This window comes from Apium graveolens, chromosome 5 (assembly GCF_009905375.1).
Source record: "Apium graveolens cultivar Ventura chromosome 5, ASM990537v1, whole genome shotgun sequence".
Taxonomy (NCBI): domain Eukaryota; kingdom Viridiplantae; phylum Streptophyta; class Magnoliopsida; order Apiales; family Apiaceae; genus Apium; species Apium graveolens.
The window spans coordinates 220694961-220710497 of NC_133651.1; the positions used below are offsets into that span (position 1 = coordinate 220694961).

Below are 15537 nucleotides of genomic sequence, written 5' to 3' on the forward strand. Positions count from 1 at the left end.
TATTTCAGTTCATATTCGGTTCGGGTAATATATTATTCGATTTTTATCGATTTTAATTTATAATCGAATCTAGTATTTTGGATAATTTTCCGTTAAATTTTTGGTTCGGGTAGTTTTAAAATCGGATTCATTTAATTTTCGAATAATTACCTGATTATATATTTAAGATCTCGGATCATATTTCAATTTCATAAATTTCGGTTTAATTTTTCGGGTTAAAACAATTTTTCCACGTCCATGAGCACGATCAAGTAGTTTGTTTACCCTCCCCCACAATAGTTTAAAGATTCCCCGGTCTATTGGAATATACTTTTATCCGATTTTATAATTATTGTATTGTATGTAGCTCCGAACTTGACAAAATGGACAACTGATCAACACATTGCTGGGAACTTCATTACACTTAGTTTCAGCCTAAACACATCACTCCACTTTGCCTATATATATACAAAAACTACACAGCTTGAACCATGCACATTTACATACGATTAATAAAGCAATAGTTTTCCATCCTTCTTAACCTCCAATCTTCTCTCCCTTAAAACTTACACCATGGTTCTAAATCACCATCTTCCACATATTCTCAGATTAGTAATGGCCGTATTAGGACTCATGTGTTTGGCCATTTCCAGTAATAATAACAATCTTGTCAAAGGTGAGCTACAAACATTGACTCATTATCCTGTAGCGCAAGTGCAGGATTCTGCTGGTGGTTTACTCAGTTTTCTGGTGGTCGGGGACTGGGGAAGAAAAGGAACTCACAACCAATCTCAAGTAGCTTTTCAGGTACATTCCCGCGTTTTATGTATGCATTTAACAACCCCAACTTTTTTGACAATATATTACGAACATTTAGTAGAAGATGTTCTTAAATGTAAATATATAGTATAATTAATTATGTCTACAGCAGTGGAGTTTAAACTGAATTTAAGTTTAAATATTAACATATATACATATAACGGATTACATGTTCTAAATCTACATGAGTGACCCTTGCATGCAGTAAACTATGGGGAAGAGTCCTCTAAATGCAAAGATTTAGAAAAATAAAATAAAATAAAAAAGTAGATAAATTAGCCTAATTTATGAGATATTTAAAATAAAAAATGTTAACAATCTCTTGGATGGAAGAATATATTTTATATTTCTCTAAATATATAATATATTCAATAATCAGTGCCCCTTAAATCAATTCATCAGCATAAATTTCAATTTTATGATAACGTTAATTTATATTAGCACACGAAATGGAGACTTATAAATGTTAAATAGAAAAAATTCAGTCAAACTTATGGACTGTGTATAAGGTTATCCATTTGAACAGACATCCGTTTTGTGGTTAATGTTTTATAGGACTGTTCAAAATTGTCATGTTCTGAATATTTGGTGTTTGAATCTAGTATAGTATTTCTTCATCTTATAGACTCGCATCACATATATTTGAAGTTTAATATGACTTTTCATACATTTATTTGTAGAGGATTGAAAGGGTATAATCCCATTAAGATTCTAGCATATCCTTTCACACAGACTGACTTTTTTGAAAAAATGACTTGAAAATTGTTGTTATTTTAGTTAATTTTATTAATAGATTTTTATGGAAAACTAGTGTTATTTTAGATAGAACTATGAAGATCATAGTTTTATTGGGAGTCTCCGACAACAACTATATTCAGTAATCAAAATATTATAAAATATATTATTTTGTGAAGTATGTTATGCAAATATCACCAATTCATTAAAATTGTCAAAGATCTTTAAATTTAATAAGTAGAATATAAATATTCTGTAAACTGAACAAATGTTCTGCAAACTAAATATGGTTCGTATAATAATACATGCATTATATATGATATTCAGAATTTTGAATAATATAAATGATCTTTCTAAAATATAATTCTCAAAATAATACGTTTTATAATATTTTTATACAAGACTAGGCTAAGAGAGCATAAACGATTTTCGAGATTAAAAAAAAATTGGTATACAAAGAACTTTACTATAGAATATAAACTACTATAATATATATTTAAAGCAATAAATAAGATGTAAAGAAAAAAGGACAAACATGGTGGAGCCCGCAAAAGCAGCCACAAGAGATCCCACCAAATTCAGCAAGAGTATAATTCCATGAATATGCTATATTCTCCGCATACTGTCACTGTGTCAGCCTCAACTCCCCTCTGTGATGATGATCACTGTCCAATGATGGCACATGTTTGTTTGAACATGTTATTAACTAAACTCCAAATGATCTGATATGATCCATATATTAGAGTTTACTACCTTTAAATATAAATATTAACTAATAAGTTTATGAATATGATAGGAAATCCAAATCTTACACGGTCTCTCTTACCCCCTCTATGCCTTGACAAACAAATGTTGAAACTCTCTGCACTCCAACACTGGAACCATTTTTCAAAAATGAAACTTTTTTTTTGAGAAATTATGTAGTTAGATCGAATAAGCTGGACTGTAGCTCTAGTGATATACGAAGGTTATTTTGTAGTTCAACGGGATGAATTCAGTTACTAAAATGTTAGAAAAGGCTACACAGTTGGCCTGTTTTCGCCACTCGAACTTCTAATTTCTTGTTTAGAATGCATGGATGATAAAATAACAAATTTTTGAAACAATGGATGGGTCTATACTCAGACTGACCATAGTGGCATTGCATCTGGAATCTGGATCCAGACTTTACAACCAATCAACTCTACTTTCGCTATTGGTTGTTGGATGTTCCTTAACTTTATTCCGGGACTTGGGAGCTTTTACACTTTCGGCACTTTCCAATGTTCATCACATGCCTGTTATGTTTACTCACTAGTTTCATCATGCTTAAACCTTCTATATTAGTATATCCGATATTCATCTAGCAACACCTGTACACTTTTTAAAACTGATAACCACTTATTCGATGATTGCAGATGGGAAGAATCGGAGAAAAATTGGATATAGATTTTGTCATTTCAACTGGCGATAACTTTTATGATAAAGGATTGATAGATGAACATGACCCTGCTTTTGAAGAGTCATTTACCAATATTTATACAGCCACCAGCTTGCAAAAGCCCTGGTACACTGGTAATTTACACCTCATCAAATCCCCGTTTAGTGTAATAATAAGTTACACTTCAATTACGAAAAATATACGCAAAAGAATGGTACTTATTAAGATATGTTGCGGACTGCAGTTTTAGGAAATCATGATTACAGAGGAAATGCTTTGGCACAATTGAGTCCTTTACTCAAACAAAAAGATAGTAAATGGGTTTGCTTAAAATCATTTATTCTGGATGCAGGTAAAGTATTTTTTAGTATATTACGAACAACTTGAGAGAAATATGTTCCTGTAAAATTGATTAATAATTCTAATGATCAGTGCTCTTTGTATTACAGATGTTGCAGAGCTATTCTTCATCGATACAACTCCTTTTCAAGATAAATATTTTACGGACCCTGAGGATCAAGTCTATGACTGGAGGGGAATTTTTCCCAGGAGAAAATATTTATCCAATCTCTTAAAGGTACATTTACACTATGTTCAAGTAAAATCAACTGCTTTTTTCTAATAAAGGAATTGGATATTTGTATATTCTACAGTGTTTTAGAGGAACAATTATTATTTTGCACTACCTTGGACAGGATATGATGACAAAAACTAGCTGTTATGGGACGGAAAACTAAAAATAGTTTAAAATAAGGATGGAACAAGCGTTAATTTCTCTTTTGTAGCAGGATTTGGATATGGCACTAAGAGAATCAACAGCAAAATGGAAGATAGTGGTAGGTCATCATCCAATTAAAAGTAATGGACATCATGGCGATACTCAAGAGCTTGTTGCGCAACTTCTTCCAATCCTCCAGGTAAATCTGATTTTGCTTAACTAAAAGCAACAAGAAAGTTAAATACAGCATGTCAACATGGCTAAATTAAAGAATAATGAACTAACTTTGGTAAGTTATTACTAAATTGCAGGCTAATAATGTTGATTTTTACATAAATGGACACGACCATTGCTTGGAACACATCAGTTCTCAAGACAGGTAAATCTACCTATGATCATCACTAGAGCAATATTCATGTTAACTACTAGAGCAAATTCTTGCTTTGCGTGTAAAACTAATCCCAGAAGTTAATCAAAATTATCTTGGTAAAATATACTGAATTGTATTTATATGGCTGTTATTTATGCAGTCCATTGCAATTTTTTACAAGCGGGGGTGGTTCAAAGGCATGGAGTGGTGACATGAGTTCGATAACTTCAGAGGCAACAAAGTTTTACTATGATGGACAAGGTTTCATGTCTATGCAAATCACTCAAGATGATGTTCAAGTAATCTTCTTTGATGTTTTTGGCAAAGCTCTACACAAATGGAGCACATCAAAGTGGTTATATTCCACCTTATAGAAGAGATGTTGAAAGATATGTTGAATAGTGGAAAACGAAGATGATAGTTTAACGACCACTACTTGGCTAAGAAATCTAAACATAATGTCAATAGCCTGTCAGGTTTGCATACATGTTCAACCGATGATGAAGTCTAAAGCCAAGCTTTCGGGTCAATATAGCCTACTGGCTACTTTCCTTAATATGAATATAATTTAGGTGCCTTAATCGTGATTCTACATGACTATAAATTATTACAAGAAGAACATAGAGTAATGTTTTTTTTCAGCCTAAAAAGCAAAGCAGAATTTGTGGGATTCATTTAGGTTAACTTATATGGGGTTGTAAGCCCGTTTTAACTTGAACTGTCTTGTTTGAGTAATCGAGACTGGCTTCTCATCTGTAAATCTTTACCATTGAGCAGAAAAATCAAACACAATAATACAAGCTTCGGAAAATGAAGGCACGCGCTTAAAACTCTTAACACCAATTTCTTCTAGATCAGCATTCCATTACACAGATACTCGGTCCTAATATTGTTGTATAAAATCAGAAAACTTGGAATTCAGATATGGCGTGCCAGAGCGACAGATATATCAACTGTGATGCCAAAGAGAAGAATTAGTACTCCAAGGATGTTCACCAAGTGAGATTCTCTGCCATCTTTTAGCTGCAAGAAGGTGGATTTCTGCATCAACCCTGTTTCAGCTGCGCATATCGCCATGTATAAGAGTGCTCTACCTCCATTTATGTGCCATGGAAGTGTTTGCGCTCTTGTGTATGCTGTTGATGCTTGTGGAAACAGAAATACACTGAATCCAAATAACCACTGTACAAATAAACATCCATCAATCCAATTGCCTATAGACTTGAAGGGTTAATTTTTAGTTTTTTAGACCAAATTAGTTTAGTTCACTTGCCTGCAAAATAAATAAGCACAGAGCCGCCATGCCAATCCATGAATGCAAGCTAGTCATGTCCTTTAAGTTAAGCTTATCATGATACTTAAATGCAGCATGAATCCCCACAATTCCCAGGACTAGTGAGACCAGGTTAAAGAACATGTGGACGAATTTCTGTACTTTATGTGTAGCTGCTACAGTCTTGTACGCCATCATCGCTGGTTAAAAATAAATAAAAAAATGCACAAGACATTTGTACATCACACACATGACACACATCAGATGTACTCCTTTGGAACTGATTTTCTCTAGTTACAGCGTGATCTTGGGAACATAAAAATGTTATAATGTCCCATTTGGATACATGTATTTCATTTCAAACTCTGGAATTGATCAACTATTTGGCAAATATCAAGAATTTGGAATTGGATTTTGTTCAAATACAACTCAATTACACAGTAAGTTTAAAATTTTGAATTTGAAATACTTGCAAAATACATATCATTTCAAATGAAATTTTTTTATTGAAATTTCTTTTAAGATTTTTTTTTGCAGATAAATTTCCGAATTTTTTTTTAAGAAAACTTTTCTCTGAGAAACTTTTCTCCAAAAATTATTTCTCGAGAATTTTTTTTATAAACTTTTATCCTGGAATTTTTTTCCGAGAATTTTTTCTCGGAAATTTTTTCCAGAAAATTTTTTCTCGAAAATTTTTTCTCGGGAATTTTTTCCGGAGAACATTTTCTCGGGAATATTTTTCCCGGGATTTTTTTTCGAGAAACTTTTCTCGGAAAATTTTTCCGAGAACTTTTTCTCGGAAAGTTTTTCCGAAGAACATTTTCTCGGGAATTTTTTTCAAGAAACTTTTCTCGGAAATTTTTCCCGAGAATATTTCTCGGTATTGTTTTTCAGGAATTGTTTCCCTATAATTTTTTCTCCGAGAATTTTTTCCCAGAAATTTTTTTCGAGAAGCTTTTCCCGGAAAAATTTGCAAGGAATTTTTTTCGAGAAACTTTTCTCGGAAAATTTTCCCGAGAATATTTCTCGGCAATTTTTTCCAGAGCAATTTGTTTCGTGAAATTTTCTCGAGAACTTTTTCCCGAGAAACATATCTCGGAAATATTTTTCCCGAAAATCAATTCTCGGGATTTTTTCTCGGAATTTTTTTTAGTAATTTTTTTCCCGAAAATTTGGGAAATTTTTTCTGAGAAATTTTTCCGGATTAAAATGTTTATTCGAAAAATTTTCTAGAACGAAAAATTTTCTAGAAAATGTTTAACGGAAACCTTTTCATCAAGAAGTTTTTTCGAAATTTTCTTTTGAGATTCTATTTCGGAAATTTATCTTGAAATAAATAAAATAAAATAAATATTTCAGTTTTTCGAAAAAATAATAATAAAAAAAATATTTCAAGTTTTAAGAAAAATTTTAAAACAAAATTTTGAAATTCAATTTCTTGAATATCCAAACAAAAGATTTGGAATTGAAATTGTGAATTTCAAATTCTAGAATTGAAATCTCGGATTTGAAATAAAATTAATGTTTCCACGCTACCTAATGGAAATTGAAATGCATTCTGAGAGTTAGTACCTTCAGCAGCAAAGAAAATGAACCCAAAGTACATGAGAAATGGATGAACCTGCAGTTCCAAACATCGTAAATAATTATTAAGCTTTGACAGTGATAGATGTCTGGAGAAATAAGTTAAAATGGAGATGTAAATTTATCAATTTACATTGAATACACGACTTGGATTTTCTGAATCCAAGTGAAGACCTTCACGGTAATGCAACAACCAAATAAGCAAGAGGACTAGGGCTGTCAACCCCAACAAGTGTGCTAACACAGTTATTCCTGAGGCGGACCTCTGGTAAGTCCTACGGTCGACAGTAATTACATCCATGGTTGATAAGAGGAAGGAAGTCTGTGGTATTGATTGAGACAGGGTACATACATTGATGTTTTAAACGCGTTTTTATACTCTCGTTTTCCCTCTTAAGTTGATATGGAATAAGTCCTTAAAGAAAAGAAGTTGATAAGGAATAATATGAGGGAGTTACTAGATTGCTTGATCAGTTGGTTTTGTGATGTAAAGCAGGTGAAGTCTTTGAGCTCTAGCAAGGCATCACTTGAGAGACCCTAGCCAGCAACATATGATGTAAAGTATACTCATTAATAAGATTTACATTTTTTACTTATTCGCCTAGAAGAGTTGCTAACTTACCACAGAATCATCTTTTATAATCAGTGATGAATATGGATAACGAGTCAAAAATCCGGCATTCCATTGACATATTAGCATGCCATGCTTTCTAGACATTCTCCTGTATTAGTTTTTTGTAGAGCATGTAAATCTGCATTTTTATCTTTAGTTCAAACTGCTGTAGCAACCAATATTCTTTCATATTAATCAAAGCTAATAGGATAGATTGTAAAGATAGATTTTTGCAGTTCAAAAGGGACGATTTTTAACAGATAGATTTTACTGCAAGGCTGATAGATCCTCCGGGAACTTGCGCTACTGTTTAAACCATAAGAGGGAGTTGGCACTTAAAATTTTTATATTCTTGCCCTTTTAATTTTATCGTCATATATTCCATTCTCTTATCTATAACATTTATGTTCACATAATTGTCAAAAACTAAAAAAGTATGAATAAATAGATCATTTTTGAACGATAGAAAGGGAACATGGACAAAAACAATGAATCAAGAGATTTAAAACACAGTTGGTCAAATTGTCACCATTTGTAAAGTGGCGGAGGCAGCATATAGGTCTTAAGGGGGCACGTTTTAAATTTTTAACATTAGGGGGGCACATGGGCGCCCTGAGGCCCTCTGGTTTGTATACTAAGTGTATGCAAAAATTGTGGAGTAGAAAAATTAGAGTATTAATATTGTTATGAAAATAATATTGATATGATATGATTAACCCTAAATAGTAATTGGTTTGCTTTGTTTACAAGTAAATTAATTTGCATGAAAGCAGCAAAATCAGATGCAATTTTTACAGATAAGGAAAATATATGAATTAAGACAGTAGTACAGCATAGAAGATACTCTCAGGATCAAGAAAGACGCCAAAATAACTATTCAACTGCTATTTCAATTTTGAGTTATGCATTCTTTTTATATTTTAAAATGAGTTCCATATTATGCATCTTTATACTTTGCATTCCTCGGCATCTCCAGTCTACACCATATCATTATTTGCTTTGCAGCTTATTTTACCTAATTTATACCTTGGCCTGTATCTTACAGTTGTTTTACCAAAGTTCCTCCAAAAGTTTACAACTAGTTTTCTCCTCGAAATTTTGCTTCTTCTGTTTGGAAATATTGAAAATCTAAGTCATGCAGGCCAGGTTGAGACACAATTTCTGCTTCTTTCATTTCTCTTGTGCTAATTAAAACAATGTCATGTAGTACATGCCACATTCATTTGGACTAATGTAAAGTATACTACTTCTGCATCGCCCCTAATTAAGTCAGTACTTTCTGTCTCTTCTTCTGTTTTCAGTTTTCCTCTCTGTTTCTCCCATGCACCCTTCTGGTACTGCAATGGCCGCTAAAACTGGTTCAAGATTCTGTTTGTCCGCAACCAAGGTAATTATTTTTGCTCATTTGCTGACCATTGCAGTAACTACCCTTATACTAGTTTGGCTCCTCAACTTCCGGGAAGGCTTTGCATTTGAGAAAATCTTTAATGTACTTTTCGACATTTAGATGAAGTATTTGAGATATTATACCTTAGTTCAAGTTTTAATTATTCTTGATTATATATCTTTTCATCTCTTCTGCTCAGCTGCATTCATTTCTAATGGCTGTGGGGTTCGTTTTGGTAGCAGGAGAAGGTAAGGTTTCAGTAGTTTAGTAGTTTAACTTCCAATTAAATTTGTAAATTATCAATTGTGAATGCTTTTTTATAGAAGCATGATAAGCAATTAAATTTATAAATTATCGATTGTGGTTGTTTTTTTATACAAGCAGGGTAAGCGTATAGGGTGCTACTTCTGAAACGTTAAGATTTTGATGTAGTTGGTGTTTTAAACATTATGAGAACTCCTTTAACCGATAGTCTTGACTCAATGAGTTCATGGACAGAGCACGACTAACCGTATATATAAATGATTTTGAATCAGCAATTATGACTTACAAGACGGTTCCTGCACAAAGAGAAACACAGGAAATCTTTCACTTGATCTTGCATTGTGTTGCACTGGTAGCCGGATCCATTGGAATTTATGCAGTTCTCAAATTTCATTATGAGCTTTCGATTCTTGATATGAATACTTTACATTCCTGGATTGGCATGTCTACGTTTTGCTTATTCGGCTTGCAGGTACCACTATGCTCAAGAACATCTAGTTCAAGTCACAACTGCATCTCCACTAAATGATCAAAATAAGTAGGATAAAACCATGAACATCATCAATCGATGACACGTAAAATCCATAGTCTCAATACTAAACCATTTTTTCTTGTGTCAGTTTCTGTTATGCCTCTTCTCGTTCATGTTCCCGAGTGCAAATTCAGGAGTAAGGTCAAGAATGGAAACGTGGCACATGTTCATCGGCATAGTCATTTTCCTGATGGCCATAACATCAGCGGAAACTGGCCTGGTGGAGAGATTTACCGCCTTAGGCCTTTCTAACGACCAACCAAATTTGATAATGAATTTTACTGGACTGTTGATTCTACTACCTGGAGTTGGAGTTGCCCTAAGAACAAGGTCAAGAATGGTGCAGGTGCTCATTGGCATAGTCATTTCCTTGCTGGCGATGACATCTGCAGAAACTGTCAAATTCACCCCCTTAACCCTACAGCGTCGCCAAGAAGCTGTGATAATAAATTTTATTGGAATATCGATTCTACTCTTTGGGGTTGGAGTTTGTGTTGTAGTTATTCTTCGGAGACCTTCCTAGCAATCTAATATAAAGAAACAAATGGAACCAATATGACCTTCATCAATGCATTTTCTCACTAACAGTCTTCTCTGTTTTCCTAGTCATCTTCGTATTAATAGTAGCCAATTGCAATTAGTAATTATCATAAAATTGGGTCATATATTCAGAAAAAAAATCAAAAATATCTGTATCGAACAAAGACCTCGTCAACTCGCAACCTTATCTGTAGCTGTCTTAAACCATAGGCCACCAAGAGAATCATATATACAGGAACTCTCTCTCTCAGCCCACATGATCTTTATTAAAAGAAGGATTTTTCTAGTGCAAATGAGCACATGCTAATAATTAGTGATTGATGAGGTGTTTATAAACTATTGTAGGAGAATTCATTAATAATAATGAACCCATGTATGCACAAAAGAGATTTGATAGCCCCTTCACCTATCATCACCCTCTACATAATCATCTATATAAACAGAAAAAGGTTTAAATATCATCTTACATAGTGTTTTCTTAAATCCAAAATTTAAACTGATCACCGTATGAAGATGCTAATCAATTAACATTTATTTAATCCGATTTTGCTACAGTTTTCATCATCAAACGGACGTATTAATACAAGGTCCAAAGTCCAAACAGGCTGCGAGAGCATTAAATTGTACAAGTATAACACAAAGCAGTATGTCATAATCCCCCAATGATGTCTGCAGATGACATTCAATTTTGCGAAGCATTGGGAAAAAATAACCAGGCAAGTACAAAGTACCTTCTACACTCATCCGAGTTACAATTTCAACCTGGCTAGCATTTCATATGTTGAAAAGTTCAACCACCAAATACTGCAACGCATAAAATGTAGCCACCAAAATGCATTTAACTCATAAAACAAACAAAAAAACACATAAATCTCTATTCTAGTTTGTAATGGCATAATTGTGACGAGGTGTGCCGCGCAAAGTCTATGGCATCAGTGTAAGTATAAGAATGCTATTATCAGACAATGGTCCTGCCAAACTTCTGCAAAAATACCAGAAATAAATACTGACAACAAGAATTCCATCCTATTTGCAGACGCTTTCTGGTAAACAGAGTGGTTGCTGAGAACTTTAAACTTGGCCATGCAGAGATATCTCATTTAGGAATCTTCTCACCCCCAACAAAAGAGGGGAGAAGAGGAGGACTCCCTGGTAGACAGAGCAGTGGTTGATTAAATTCTGAATATGATCATGCTAAAAAATTTCATGTAGAAACTTGTCAACAACTACAAACAGAAAATTGTGCCAGGGTCTCGGGAAGGGGGAGGAAAAAACAATGCAATAGAAAACCCAAATCTCCAAACACTAACCACTACCAAATTGCACAAACAGACCAGATCCAAATGTCAACATAAAACAAGGAAATATAGAAAAATCGAAAAAAAAATATGCCAAATTTGTCGTCAGTTGCGATCAGCATCACTTAAAAACAAAAGAAATAAAAATAATCAGTTACACCCACTGTTGCTTGGTGTTCTCCATTCTCTCCAATAAGCCTGCAATATCAGCTTGCATCCTCAATTTCATCTTGTAGTAATCAAGGTGTGAATTCTCCAAAATCTTGAGGTCCTCTATTTTTTTCCTCCGCCTTTCCTCAGTTTCTTGTAAACACAGTTTAGCTAGCTTCTCCGAGTACTCTTCTTCCAACTTCTCATTCTTCATCCTAACCATCCTTCTATACCCTTCTGCTTCTTTCCTTGCCTCGTCAGCCTTACCCTGGAACATTCTGGCTTCTGCATCCTTAACTCGCACAACGCTTTCTAAACTTTCAAATCCATCTTTTTTAGGTAACTTTACCGACCATTCATCTTCAATTACTTTCTCGCTCATGAAAGAAGTTTTCAGATCATTTTGAAGAAGATTGTGTGGCATCATATCTTGCCTTCCACTTGAAGAGCCTGTGTTGTAGAAAGATGACTTCGGTGGGAGAGAATTTGATAATGGAAGAGGAGTTGCATCCTTTCTGAGGATACCTTGAAGTGAAATTAAATCCTTCGACGAGTCTGTAGGAGCATGACGATTGGCCATGCCTTCTGCACCTATTAATAACAAAAACCGCATTAAACTTTTTTTGTGTTCATTAAAGAAAAGGAAAAAAATCTAAAATAAATGAAACTGAAATACAAAACACTGCTAAAAAGACGTTAAGGGGTACTGAAGTCTGAGCATGTATGGATTGACAAACATACAAACGCCTGCTACACTGCATTTGACATCAGGAAATATATTTCTATTGGGTAAAACCACAAGCTAGTTCATCTGGCCTTATGCGAAAAGATTACTCAAGCTTATATGTTTAAGCATAGGAGAAATAAATCTGCAATCATATTTACTATGATCAAACTTCTGGTTAACAATCATTTATTTCATATTCCTTCCCGTCCATTTCATTATAACTTAGTCTTCAACTGAGACAAATCAATTAATTGTTTAGCAACTTAAATATGTTTCAAAAAGCTAGCCTTGGTTCATAGCCTAATATTTTATATCAATAGGTCTTACCCAAAAATCATAGCAAAAATATGTACTTCATCAGCTCCAAAAGCTAAATGAGAATCAGTAGCTTATTTCAACCATAATAAAAAAAATTGGATGACTTACGACATATAAGCTAGTTATTAGCTTGCAACAGAAACTGAATAAAAGACATTATTATCTTACTTTAGAATTTTCAAGAAGCTATACACACATTAAAGGATAAGGTCAGTATGGATGTGTCATTTTTCTTCTTTTTAAGTAAGAAGCATATAACAAACTGATAAGTAAAAATAGAAATAATAATAATACTTGGCATGAATACTTACGAGTGAAAAACTGAAAGATGAAATTGCAGACATCTGAAGGAGACATTATCTTATTCTCAAGCTTCGCTAGCATCTCGTCAGCCCTTCTATGCAACTCCTTACCTTTGATATCTTCACTTCCCCTGAACACTTTACTAACACAATCAAGTTCTTTCACCAAGGTCTCTGGCGCCCAGGCCTTAGCACATGACATGAAGACATCCTTAACAAACCCAAACATCTCAGAAGCATGACCACAGCCAAGACAGTGAAATTGCATCTCACTAGTCCCCGATGGACCTTTCAAGCTAGGACCCGGTTTTATGAGATTCCTCTGTAGGGCACAGGCTGCATGACACCAATGGGAACAGACATCACAACCAACCCAACTGCAAGTGTTACTGGCACAGTCAAAGTTGAAACACACAGGACACATGCACTCACTGCAAAATCCCTTTTTATTCGAGCAAATCTTGCACTCACAGTCTTCAACTGGCAATAACCTCTTACAGTTTACGTTGCGACACCTTTCTAGTAGAAATATTTCAACCAGTTCAGTCATCGTAAGACGATTTTTGCTAGATAAGAACTCGCCGCGACCCATTTTTAATGCAGTCATAAGTTCAAGTTGGTTTCTGTTTGACTTGGAAAGACTTTGACTGCTTAAATCAGATCTTCCTGAGAGCCGGTTCTGAAGGGACAATAGTTCCTGTTTCTTCTGCGGAATAGCTATAACACTCTTAAGGTATTCCTTTGTGGATTCAACTACTTCATCCGGGAGCTCCTGAACAATGTGAGCCATGACTGAAACAGATTCTGATACTATCTCTCGGATAATCCTCTCAGGTCTCGAAAGCTTCCGCTCTCTCCCTCCATCTAAATTCTCTGATCCCCTCATCTGATCAGATCCCCGACCTCTTGAATCACCCGACTGAGTGTCCAACTGAGGCCTTGCTGGCAATTCAGAAGGAAAAAATGAATAGTTGTCAGAGCTTGCCGCCTTGTAAAGACTATTAGATAAGTCCTTATTGGCAGGACGATTGCCTTGAAGCACCGGAAAAGCTCCACCACCATGATTGGACAGCACAACACCATCTCCAACCGGCCTAAATCGACTATGAACTGATCCATTAGTACCCTCTCCAGCATTCCATATATAATCGCAATCCCTCCTATGACTCCCCACAGAATTCTCAAAATATTCAGTCGAATTCCGGGTCAAAGAGCAACTAGCATTATGCGAAAAGGGATGTGAATACGAATACGACATCGAAGCATTAGTAAAATCATTGGAGTAAGTGGTTTGTGTATTATTATTCGAAGGTGCCAAAGACTGCACACTTCTACTAGGCTTAGCACAAACTCGAGCCTCCCCATTCACCACCGGATCCGAAGCAGCCAAAGACAACGACACATCAGGCAAAGCTAAAGACAAATCAAGAGTCTCCATCTTTGCCTTCTTCTCTTTACTCCCCTCATCAATTCCCCCATTCTCACCCTCTCTCTTCGAAGAATTCTCCCTACTCTCATTCAACTGCAAGAAATCCCTCTCAACCCATCTCCGATCATCGCGAATCGGATCATCAGAAACCACCACTTCTTTACCTTTATAACTAACCTTATCACTCAAACTCAACAAATTCCTATCAGGCACAACATCTTTATCAAGAAACCCCAGTTTAGAATTATTATTTTCACAAAGATAACTAAGAGTAAGTTCTTGAGACCCATTATTCCCATTTTTTGAGGGTTTAGTTCGAGACCCTTCAAAATCCATATCAGATTGACCAAGAAAATCAATACCCTTTTCAGAAGATCCAATTTTTTCATCTGGGGTTTCATTATTTTCACCAGAAATGTGATTTATAAGCTTCACTTGAGAGCTATCCCCTCCTCCATACACAAGATCACTCGAATTTTCTTTCTCTTTCAACATGATTAATCAACAAAAACACACAGAAATTGAGATTAAAGTTTATATAGAACTCACCAAAGATCAAGATTAGCTTAAAGATCCAAACTGTTGATGATCTTCAGCTCATTTCCTCAGCTCTGAATGGCCTGCAATTGTAGTAATGAGAGAGGGAGAGGGGGAGAGAGAGAGAAGGGGGGGCGTTGCTTTACTTTTTATTATTTTACAAAAAAAAAGTCCTTAACGTCTATCGGTGAATTACAGTTTAGAGGGGTCCAATAACCAAAGTTCTTGTCCTGACGTATATTTAATTATTCTTAATTCCTTTGGGAAATGCTCCTCATAATGTTAATTTGACTTTGTGTTCCAAATTGCAGTAGAGTTTGTTTTGTAAAATTAGATTCGGTCTCTACAATGGTGCACATAAGTATTAAATTTTATAAATTTGGTATATTTTTATTGGTGGAGTTGTTATAAATACAGGGTTATATCAATATATTAACTTCCATATAAATGAACTCTTCTTCTTGGTGATTGAATAATAAATGTTAATGACCCATGCATTCACATCAATCCCACCAATAAAAAGAGCCTGTTTTTATTAGAAT

General features: G+C 34.6%; 4 protein-coding genes across 4 annotated transcripts; 2 read left to right on the top strand and 2 right to left on the bottom strand.

The window, feature by feature from the left end:
- The first annotated feature begins 370 nt into the window (after positions 1-370).
- On the top strand, positions 371-4628 carry LOC141724853 (purple acid phosphatase 8-like). Its single transcript, XM_074527139.1, has 7 exons — positions 371-786; positions 2931-3087; positions 3198-3305; positions 3403-3530; positions 3742-3870; positions 3983-4050; positions 4202-4628. The coding sequence occupies exons 1-7, from the start codon at positions 553-555 to the stop codon at positions 4413-4415; spliced, it is 1038 nt and encodes a 345-aa protein (XP_074383240.1). The 5' UTR covers positions 371-552; the 3' UTR covers positions 4416-4628.
- A 159-nt stretch (positions 4629-4787) lies between these two features.
- LOC141724854 (putative transmembrane ascorbate ferrireductase 3) lies at positions 4788-7257 on the bottom strand. The gene is made up of 4 exons (XM_074527140.1): positions 7032-7257; positions 6887-6935; positions 5315-5514; positions 4788-5223 (listed from the first exon to the last, which is right to left on the bottom strand). The coding sequence occupies exons 1-4, from the start codon at positions 7197-7199 to the stop codon at positions 4960-4962; spliced, it is 681 nt and encodes a 226-aa protein (XP_074383241.1). The 5' UTR covers positions 7200-7257; the 3' UTR covers positions 4788-4959.
- A 1360-nt stretch (positions 7258-8617) lies between these two features.
- Positions 8618-10269, top strand: LOC141661625 (putative transmembrane ascorbate ferrireductase 3). The gene is made up of 4 exons (XM_074468635.1): positions 8618-8898; positions 9098-9146; positions 9435-9634; positions 9783-10269. Exons 1-4 carry the CDS (start codon positions 8833-8835, stop codon positions 10215-10217), a joined length of 750 nt encoding a protein of 249 aa, XP_074324736.1. The 5' UTR covers positions 8618-8832; the 3' UTR covers positions 10218-10269.
- A 1260-nt stretch (positions 10270-11529) lies between these two features.
- LOC141724855 (protein OBERON 3-like) lies at positions 11530-15153 on the bottom strand. Its single transcript, XM_074527141.1, has 2 exons — positions 13039-15153; positions 11530-12273 (listed from the first exon to the last, which is right to left on the bottom strand). Exons 1-2 carry the CDS (start codon positions 14951-14953, stop codon positions 11687-11689), a joined length of 2502 nt encoding a protein of 833 aa, XP_074383242.1. The 5' UTR covers positions 14954-15153; the 3' UTR covers positions 11530-11686.
- Positions 15154-15537: the final 384 nt, after the last annotated feature.

Coding starts and splice junctions, on each gene's coding strand:
- LOC141724855 (XM_074527141.1), bottom strand. CDS start 14,953: ATGTTGAAAGAGAAAGAAAATTCGAGTGATCTTGTGTATGGAGGAGGG. Junction 12,274..13,038: donor CATCTTTCAGTTTTTCACTC/GTAAGTATTCAT, acceptor TGTTATTAATAG/GTGCAGAAGGCATGGCCAAT.
- LOC141661625 (XM_074468635.1), top strand. CDS start 8,833: ATGCACCCTTCTGGTACTGCAATGGCCGCTAAAACTGGTTCAAGATTC. Junction 8,899..9,097: donor TCTGTTTGTCCGCAACCAAG/GTAATTATTTTT, acceptor TCTTCTGCTCAG/CTGCATTCATTTCTAATGGC. Junction 9,635..9,782: donor TTTGCTTATTCGGCTTGCAG/GTACCACTATGC, acceptor TTCTTGTGTCAG/TTTCTGTTATGCCTCTTCTC.
- LOC141724854 (XM_074527140.1), bottom strand. CDS start 7,199: ATGGATGTAATTACTGTCGACCGTAGGACTTACCAGAGGTCCGCCTCA. Junction 5,515..6,886: donor CATTTTCTTTGCTGCTGAAG/GTACTAACTCTC, acceptor ATTTTTAACCAG/CGATGATGGCGTACAAGACT. Junction 5,224..5,314: donor TGTGCTTATTTATTTTGCAG/GCAAGTGAACTA, acceptor TTATTTGTACAG/TGGTTATTTGGATTCAGTGT.
- LOC141724853 (XM_074527139.1), top strand. CDS start 553: ATGGTTCTAAATCACCATCTTCCACATATTCTCAGATTAGTAATGGCC. Junction 787..2,930: donor AATCTCAAGTAGCTTTTCAG/GTACATTCCCGC, acceptor CGATGATTGCAG/ATGGGAAGAATCGGAGAAAA. Junction 4,051..4,201: donor CACATCAGTTCTCAAGACAG/GTAAATCTACCT, acceptor TTATTTATGCAG/TCCATTGCAATTTTTTACAA.